The following is a 10,000-nucleotide window of genomic DNA, read 5'->3' on the forward strand; positions in this document are numbered from 1 at the left end:
TTTTATTACAGTTTACGTTATTTCATGCACTATGCGTTAAAAAAGTTATTACTTTTTGCGTTGGATACTTACATTTTGCGTCCGTGTTATTTTATTTTGCGTCAGTATTACATTTTGCGGCGTAACAGGTAGCAACAGGTCGTTACGTGAAAGCACAAATTATATCAGTCACGGATACATAGACTAAGTTGTAATCCTGCTGTTCAGGGCGTGGTGATCTAAATCTCGCATAGTCACTGCACGTGTATAAAACTTGAAGAAAAAATTACCTAGCACAGTGTTTGCGCCTTTGCTAGCACTGGTAAAATTTTCATGTGAACGTGAGCATAATTTCAGGAGATTGTCTCAAAAGATCCCGCAGTGCTGGGTAAAGTTGTTTAAAACAGTACATCTCACAAACCTGTTTTCTCTCTCAATTACTATAGCGGATCCATGCTTGAAGAAGTCCAAGGCGTAAGCATTCAAGCGTCGAATACGCTCCACACGAAGGATAGGTACTACGTCCATGTCTGTGTACACATCTTGACGAATTATCTGGTAAAAATATTGATAACGTCTTGTTCTTAGAGATGGGGCTTGGAACTATTCTTTTACAACCAGTCGCTATTGGCTATGTCGGCTTCTCTTTTTTCAAAGAGCTTACTACCTTATTCTAGGAAATTAAAGACGGTTCCTACTAAAAAAGAAGTATTATTTTCAAACGGCTCATGTCTGTGCGGGAGAAGCAGTCTGAGATATTAGCAAGGGCTATTATTTCCAAAAAGTAAAGTGGAGGTAACCAGGCACATAATTTGAAAAGGGCAAAATACGACACCATCTAAGGCATTTTTTTTTCTAAAACTGAAGTTTCATTATCTTGGAAGAATGCAAGGTTACCCCATATTTTCTTTGTGGAAACGCATTTGAAAAGTTAAGCAGAGTTTTTAACCGCGTGAAAATATCGGCACCACTCCTGGGAAACCCGGGCCGAGTATCTCTGGATGCACAGAATGTACAACTTAACTCTTCATGAACTTAACGCGATTTTTTTTTCTTTCAGAAACAATTTTGGTGACTGATAAATGGGTGTATAATTTATTTTATTGTTATTTGTACCATTTTTTTTTCCAAATGCTGATCCTTTACTTATGAGTCGAAGTGGCAACACACGGACTTCGGCATGTCTGTTTAGGCATGGCTGGTTCCAGCATTTTCTGTATGTCAAGTTAAATTCTTGAAACGAATTTCATATATTTCACTTATAATTTGAATATGTATACCAAGACAAACATTAGTTTCTTAAAATAAGAAAGCTTATTTGTTCGAGAGTAAAATATAATGTTCTACCTTCAATAAATGATCGATTGGCTCACGCTGAAATTCTTCTTCGTTTTCTTCACTTTCTTCTCCACTTTCACTACTCTCTCTGGAATCAGCGTCTTCGTCTTCTTCGCTTCCTTCTGACTCTTCTTCCACCTTATCTTCTTCCCCAGAAGGCAGCTGCAAGTCTGAATTCCCCGACAGGGCGGTGAAAGACGAACAAGCGAAGTACCCAGTGGCAGATCGCCCCAAGTTTTTTATGGTGCCGAATTCATCAATGACGTTAACACTCGCCTTGTCTTGAAACTCTGTTACAGAAAATGATTCAATAATTCAGCTCAGCATTAGGTGAAAGGGAGAAATGTTATTTCCTAGAATCTTCAAGTTCCTTGGCTGGGCCGCGGGGTTATGGTGTCATCTGCTCCCTTAAAATCTGTGGGGGACGCCAGATACGCGTCCAAAGATCCATTCATTTAATCAACATTGTCGCATACGACTCCAATCTCTATTAGGAGTGCGATCATTCAACGTCGACCTTAACTAAAGCTGTTGAATAATTTAAAGCTAAATTTATAAAAAAGCAGGTATGGATATCACTTCAGAAAATTAATCTTAGAGACTAAAGTTTGTGGTATTTTCACTCATCCCATGGTTCTTATAAGGGTGTCAGTAAAACACTCACTTCCAATTGGTTAGGAAAGCGGCTAGAGTTGTAATTTTACAACTAGCAATGGACAATTTCTTTCCATGACCTGCTGGATAGCAGTGTAATTTAGTTACAGGGCCCAGGGGAATTCTATTAGTTCGTACAAGACACATCTTAAGTTGTTTATTCTAAAACGCTTTAATTTTGTACAATATAGCTAGGTTTTCAAAATGAAATCCTTCTGAACTGCACTGTTTTTCGCTTTCATGTCTTGTCTCGGCGTTCGATAAGCTCCCAGTACGGTTTCCACCATGTTTACCTCCATGTAACAAGCATCAAAGTACGTACTGTGAACTCGCAAGGTTAAGTAAGATTGTCTCACAGTGAAGAGCACGTTTTTTCGACGATTATCGCTTCAGCAGTGCGCGTTTTGTTGACTGTAATAGAGTGCTAAAGTGATAGCTTAAAAAAAAACTAAATTTATGACATTATGCAATTTACCGACCAGAGATGTTCTGAAAGAGCATGACAGAAAATGCTAAGTACCACAATCAGCATCTTATTTCAATTCAGGGTTGAAAACTACCATTGTTATGCTCTGATGATAACATTCAAATCCTTATAATTTAGTCTCAATTCCAAACGTGTTCTTTCAAAACATGTTTTTATAATGTCAAAGATTCAAATATCTGTGAAGTCAGGTTTTAGGACTTTAGTTAACAAAACAGTGGGAACTGCACGAGCGAGACAGGGTCAAGGAACGCCTTTCAATTATTCCATGAGCGCAGACATGGGCATGAGATGATAGAAAATGCAACGAGGCGCATAACGCTGATTTGGCTATATTATGATCTCATATCCAACAAGGTCGAGTGGAATAAGTGTTGAATGGAGAGCAATCAGAAATATATGATTTCATGAAAATTGTAAATAATCTGTGCGATTTTTTTCATGATTTGTATGATTCACTTCATTTTTTTATGTAGTTTAACGGGCGAAATAAAAACATTTCCTTACATTTACATATTGCAAGATGTTGCAGATTTCGCTTTGCAAGAACAATCAAAAGACAATTTAATGGTTTCTTTTTTCTCGGTCATTGTTTAAAAGTTCATATATCATGGCCGCTGAGCCATTCAAAGCCCTAGAATTGCATTATGCAATGATCCAGTTTTAGTAAAGAAGGATAAGGAAGCAAGAAAAAGGTCACGATTTTAAAAGATGTTATTTTGGCATGGCGAGAAGTGTCTTTTACGATCAACTATGATCCCTCTGGACCACGTTATCTAGTGTGGAAATGTCTTACCAATTCCCGATATGGGTAGTTTGTTTTCCTCTCCTTGCTCCCTTTCATGCTCTGCTGCCACTGTCGTTAGGTACTGTCTGAAGACATTGGTAACCTGCTCGTTGTAACTTCGAAGAGCCTCTGCAAACTCTCGCGGCAGATCTTCCAAAATAACCTTTGCAAGTTCAAGTTGAAGAAACAAACAGAACGACTCCAATCAGAGAGACAGTCTTAAGCTCACGAAAGCAGATTTACCACTGCGTTGCGCTATCCCAGCCGGCATTTTGCGCCTCTTCTGGATCAAAGGAGTTTTCAAAGAAATATTTAGGTCATCGTATTGCTTTCACAATGTGGGTCAGTGTTGACGGGCTAGAAGAAGAGTCCATATGTTCTGGTTGGATGAGTTTGATCAAAAGAGAAGCAGCTGGCACAAAGAAAGACTCATGCTACTCTTGTTTATATTCAGAAGAGACATCTGTCCATTGAATACTGTTTTGACTTATATTAAAAAAGCAAAACCGTGTACTCCGTAGGAGTATTCGAGCTCCTACAACTGCTGCTTTATTCTAGCAGTACATAGAGATTCATACCTTTGAGGTCGGGCACAAATGGATTCTTCGCTTGTAATTAGCGTGGAGATATACTCTACCAAACAGGTGGCTAAGAACAAGTACCATTGTTCGCATTACATCTTCAGGAAATTTACCTGTATAAATTAAGAAGTAAATTTAAGTATCAAATGCTGTTGACCACGAAATACGAGACTCTTATATAGAAGATCAGTTTGACGTAAGCCCATTTATACAGTCGGCATAAAGAGTCAATTAGAGAAAATATGAATGACGTAGAACTATGTATAAGATCCCGTAGAAGAATTCAGCACAATCACCAAGAATTGCAAAGAAATATATATCACCTATTATTAAATTCTCAACCTCGGATAATGCAATTCTCGTGTTCTAATTGGTGCACTTAATCTCGGTTATCAGCTCATATACCTCAGTTTGACCTTATATGGTAAATGATTGCGCTTAGCGAAATTTCTCTTGGTATAAGGCAAAGAAAAACGCTTTTCGTGGAAAGTTTGGACCAATTTCGAAGCTTAGAATTACGCGAAAAGGTAAGAAATGTTTTTGTGATGAGCCTGCGTCTGTATAGGTATTACACAGCATTGTATCTTCAAGTTTTTTCGATTTCGCTAGCATTTTCTTCCTTTTTTCGCTCGTATTTCGTACTTCCAAACTTTTGGAGTTTAAGGGATTTGATTAAAACAATTATTCCATCTGCGCTTGTTTCGTTGGCTATCTACCATCTCATATCCAACGCGTGTTCATGGAATAATTGTTAATTAGATCTTTTAGTGTGTAGTGTCGCTGTTTTAACATGGCTGCCTCAGGAACCAAATCCAGCACTGTGATTGGCACCCCATACGCGGAAAGATTGCGCTATTTTGAACGCTCGAAATTACACTTTACTTGAGTAAGGGCTTGTTTATATGGTCTCGGTTACCCGAGACAGCCCTCCTTCCCGAGACAACTTTACCGATCGTCTATATATGAGAATTGCTTGACCGAGACAAAGTTGACCCTAGTTAATTATGCATATATTTTAAGACGCATCTTCAAAAAAAGCGTATCTTCATTTGCCTTTCTTTCTTTTCTTTCTTTCTAGTTCGTTTTTGTTAAGTATAGTTGCGTTTTCACATTCAGCAAATGGACTAACAATCTTTACGCAGCAGTAATATGTAGTTTAAATAAAAGATTGTTTATGAATCGAGAGTTTCCGTAGACAGCGGTGAGAATTTTGGCGGGAAAAAAACTTTTCTTTCGAAAGTAAACGCTGAAAACATGTATAAGCTCCTAAATTGATGCTTCTTTGATTTTTATTTCATACGTGCGCATTTAAGATTTTGCTGTCTCGTCTCGGGAGGTCGAGCCAAACTTTTTACATGCAAAAAAGTTGTCTCGCCTGCCAGGGTTATCCTACCTGCCGAGGCGAGACAACTCGCCTCCCCGAGTTGTCTCGCCCACCCGAGTTGTCTCACCCACCTCATATAAACGGTTGATAGACGTTTTTAAACAAATGCGTGGAAAAATATCTCCCCCCAGGTAACTTTTCATCGCTTGAGTAGTTAATTAATCAATTAATTTATTAATTCACTAATCTGTTTGCAAAAACGTTTCTATTTAATGTTAAAAGATGTAATATATGGATGACTTATCTGTACACTGAAGTTTTCATCGTTTCGCCTGGTACTATAATTTGCAAGATCAATATATCGGCTTGTGTTGGCTGATATATTTTCAAAACATATTATATTGCTCAGGAATTCTTAACTGGTGGCCGAAAAGTTGTAAAAGCGTTTATTTATGCCATCGGACAATTGACTGAAAATGGCGAGTTGAACGGTTTCTGAGCCTTTCTGCATTTAAAAATACAAAAGATTGCGGTATATTTGTACTCGTTTTGCGCGTTAGTCAAACAGCACTAGATTCAGCATAGCACTTTCACCTTTTTTTCCCGGTTTACACAGCTTATGAAAGAGACCACGTTGCAAAAATCTGATCAGAACAAAGTTAGATGGCTCATGGTAATGAAGATGTGTGGCGAGTCCAGCCATCTCTTGAGGAACCCCAGTGTCTTTGTTTATCAGGCTCTGCAAAAAAAGGTAAAATGTAGCCCAAAACTAATAAGTACTGATAGTATTGATCCGTCAAATCTTATGTTTTCGAAAGTGCTGAAAACCAGTAAGTCACTTTAATGGTTTAAAATGTATTATAAAGTCTTACCTCCACCACCTGGGCCAACGACTAGTCTCCAACTACAGGCGTAACGTTATTCAGCTGACAACCATAGTACACATTTCAGAGAAATTGTAAATACCAATACTTTGATACAAGTCCTTATCGAGGTAAATCCCGTTAACATGATGTTTTTGTTTTTTTTTTTTTAGATGAAAGCTTGTTTTGTCACTTACCAATCTGGCAAGAAGTTCGACGCTGAAAAGAAAATGTTTCTTAATCTGACCTTCCATCTGTGGATGCTTTCGGCAGATAAACGGATGAGAGAGCAGCGTTAAAGACTACATAAAATAACAATTAAAAGAAGAAAAAACATTTAGTTATGATCTTGGTTTACCTGTATGATGACTTATTTTCCCTTCCTATTCTGTGTCTACACGACGTTAACTTTGTCACTCTTTCTTACCAAACGTTTTTGGTTCCTGGGTAGTTCAGTGTTTTTGTACAAGGTGGATGAGTTGAAATAATGAAGAAGTTGCGCAAATGAAACGAAGTTATATTTTCAAGTCACATTTTCGTTCACGTCACCGTTGTCGTTGCTTAAGGTCCCTAGTCGGCTGTAAGGCGAACGTCAAAACATAGGATTGAAGATATCACTGGCAAGGTTTCATCTCCAGTCTCTCATTTAAGTACGATCTAACAAATTTTATTTTATTGGATGTTCCGTTGTCACATTTACTATATAATACATGCAGACCCTGTACCAACCTTGGTGAATGCATCCTTATTGTATTCGCCATTTGACGTCATAAGAAGCAGGCGACGTCCGAGAGATACATTTATCGGCACGTTCCCCACAAGCTTTGGGATATTACCTGTAATGACGCGTTGGCCCTTCTGCTAAGGAACTCCAAAAAACACAACATTACCCACTGGATCAAATCCCCTACGTCCCGCTCTGCCAGACATCTGAAAGACCAAGTTTAAAGAGGGCTTTACAAAGGATTATCAAATTTGTACTCGAAAACCACATTTCCTACCTATCCTGTTTGACTTGACTTGGTTTTTTTTCAAGCGTCTGGTTGAAAGTCGTGTTCATGTCCTAACCATGACGTATAGTGGCTACATTTTCGCAAAATAATGTTGTGTGCGTGAAAGGAGTACAGAAGTCATTAACCGACGTTTGTTTTAAGAGGCTTCAAAAGCCCTTGGTGAGAACGCTTTTCTCAGTCATTAAGATCTACCAGGAAAGGTGTATGACGCTGGCAAAATTAAAGATGATTGGAAGAACATTATTCATAAAGGGACGAGGCAGAGGTAACTTAAATAGAACGTTAGCCAAGAGGACCAGTATTTAAGAGATGTCAAAAGGAGGAATTCTGTCTTAGGTTAATTGGCGTTCATAATACAGTGCCCATACAGGAATATGCTTAAGTTGGATGGTTCGTTATTGTCGACGTGGTCATACATCTAAATGTTTGTAATTTTCCAAAAGCTGCAAATTTTGAAATGTTTAAGGCCTTGCTACATTACTTACCTGCCTGTACATTAGTGAGTTTAAGAAAGGAGAGTCTCCGGCAAACACAACTGTCTTGCAAGGCATGTGGATACCAAGAGAAAGGGTACCTGTTGCCGTGACAACCTAGCAATTCATGTAATACCCATGAAAGAAGCAAAAAAGTGAAAATTATATAAGAAATAAAAGATAATTGGTTACGCGAATAATAAATGACACAAAAACTTATGATAATGCATTCATGTGCCCTGGGATCAGAGAAAGGGAAAGGGGGGTCGTCTCCATAATTTCCCAAATGTAAAAGGTATGACAATGAGGCTTGAAGGAGGACTGGGCTCGACCAGCACGGCGGAAACACGTCTTTCTTGAGAGCGCTGTTTGCAGTGGCGATTTGTCGGACGAATTCCCTAGTGGCAATCGTTTGTTTTGTTTCTAGAGCTGCTTAATCATCTTCTCTTGGCTTTCACTACGAGTTTGAACCTTTCCTCTCAACTGCTTATTAATCATGTCAAGGGAGAAACCAAAAGAGAAACGACCACGTGAATCGTCCTCAACAGACGCTGAACAGGACGCTAATATTCTGGATGCACTGAGGAAAATTCAAAGTAGGATTGAGTCAGGTTTTGCCAATATGGAGTCTGATCTGGAAGTCGTGAAACAGGAACTTAGAGAGGACGCACGTGCCATGAAGCAGAATATTGATGTGGAGATCTCTACTGAAAATGTTCAATCAAAATGGAATGAATGGAAAGAAAAAAATCTCGAAGTACAGATTGATAGCCTAGTCTCCAGTGACAAGAAGATGGAAGATGAGATCAAGACGCTGAAAGATGTGATTACCAAAGACTAATCTAGAAGAGAAAATTTACGGTCTTATAACATCCCTAAAGGGAAGGACGAAGGAGTGTATTCTGAAACTCATGGAGGTCCTGAAAGAACTCAAAAGATACACTTTCACGCTATTCATCGTGTTTGCCGATCAAATAGGAGCAACGTTGAGAATAAGGGGAAGCACTGACTTGACATCTCAAGCGAAATAATTTCGCTCGAGACTAACGTTTTAGCTCACAAGCCTAGAGGCTAGTGTCAGGTCTCATTTTACAAACGAAATCTAAATTTTCACTTGCCAGTCTCGTCATGCGCAGTTTCCACATCTGCAAACACAACTCGCGCTTTTAGTAAATATTCTCATATTCTCATATTCATCCTCACAACAGTGGCGCAAATATGTTGGAGTGTACGGCTTCAAGTATTTTTCGCACGAAGGCAAAGGCTTCGTGGCCTTGAGGCTAGTTCTCACAGAACCGTGGCCAAAACTTCGCAACTCATAAATGCACTGGATTATGAAAAACGCGGACCAAAGTAAATTGAGAAATAAACCGTACATAAGACTAAACTGCTCGTTTGGAAGTCTGTGGAAAAGCTGTTCCTTTGATTAGAGCTGTTTGCGATTGAAATTTTATCCTGAAAGCGCCATTCTACGTATATAGGAGAATGGAACACATACCGTGCATTTTACCTTTCGACACACCCATCCGAAAAATTAGTTGTTGCCCTGAGAGGGATTCGAACCCACGCCTCCCTGATTACTAGTCGGGCATGCTAAGCCACTACACCATCAAGGCTACCACGCTGGCCACATAGCAGATTAATGAGGCGACTTAGCACCGTGGGGATTAGCATGCCCGACTGGCAATTAGGGAGGCGTGGGTTCGAGTCCCGCTCAGGGCAAAAACCAATTTTTCGAACGGTTGTGTCGAAAGGTAAAATGCACGGTATGTGTTTCTGTCTCCTATATATATAGTCTATACCTTTAATTTCCCTCGAAATTTCTAACTTTCAAGCGCCATTCTGCGCATGAAGCACAAAAACAAGGGAGTGCGCTAGACTAATATCTTAATTTAGGTACGAAGAAAATTCGAAAGGACAGGCTTGCCCTCATATAAGATTTTTGTCAAAAGGATCAACGAATTATTGGACTCCTTCCTTTATTTGGAAAGGCAAAGACAAAGTCTAGAGTGCAAAACTATCCTTGTATTAATAAGAACTACCTATGGGAAATCCGAGCATCTCGAGATACGCAGATCGTATGCGCAATAACAAATGTAGGCATCGCCTTTAAAATGTTGAAGGTCACAATAAAAGGAATCACCCTTGGTACAACAACAGCGAATGCAAACAGAACAAGACGCTCGGCCAAACTTGAAGCATCTACCTAGATACAGCTAAATGGCCATTCATGCAGGAAATGCGTGCAGCAAAGCTGTGACTAGATGATGTCTCACCTGAAGATATTTCTCCCTGAAAAGCATCTCCACGACCATACGCATTTTGTTGTTGAGTCCAGCGTGATGATAGCTGATTCCTCGCTTCAAAGCACGCTTGAATATATTTTTACTGTTAATCATCCAAATGCGATACAAGATCTTCTTCAACTTCTACAAACAGAAACATCAAATCTATTTTGTGACATTGCCTGTCTCATGTAAACAGTTGAATTAATGAATAATACA

The 10,000-nt window shown here is 39.1% G+C and overlaps 1 protein-coding gene across 1 annotated transcript in view; it reads right to left on the bottom strand.

Annotated features, from left to right (window-relative positions):
• LOC138058144 (probable ATP-dependent RNA helicase DDX60) overlaps positions 1-10,000 on the bottom strand; it is a 92,916-nt gene that overhangs the window by 7,423 nt on the left and 75,493 nt on the right. Inside the window, 9 exon segments of the mRNA XM_068904027.1 lie at positions 401-534; positions 1,327-1,607; positions 3,252-3,405; positions 3,821-3,936; positions 5,742-5,886; positions 6,208-6,312; positions 6,740-6,940; positions 7,509-7,613; positions 9,773-9,925. Of these exon segments, the coding sequence (XP_068760128.1) occupies positions 401-534; positions 1,327-1,607; positions 3,252-3,405; positions 3,821-3,936; positions 5,742-5,886; positions 6,208-6,312; positions 6,740-6,940; positions 7,509-7,613; positions 9,773-9,925 (1,394 nt within the window).

Source organism: Montipora capricornis, chromosome 7, assembly GCF_036669925.1.
Source record: "Montipora capricornis isolate CH-2021 chromosome 7, ASM3666992v2, whole genome shotgun sequence".
Classification (NCBI taxonomy): domain Eukaryota; kingdom Metazoa; phylum Cnidaria; class Anthozoa; order Scleractinia; family Acroporidae; genus Montipora; species Montipora capricornis.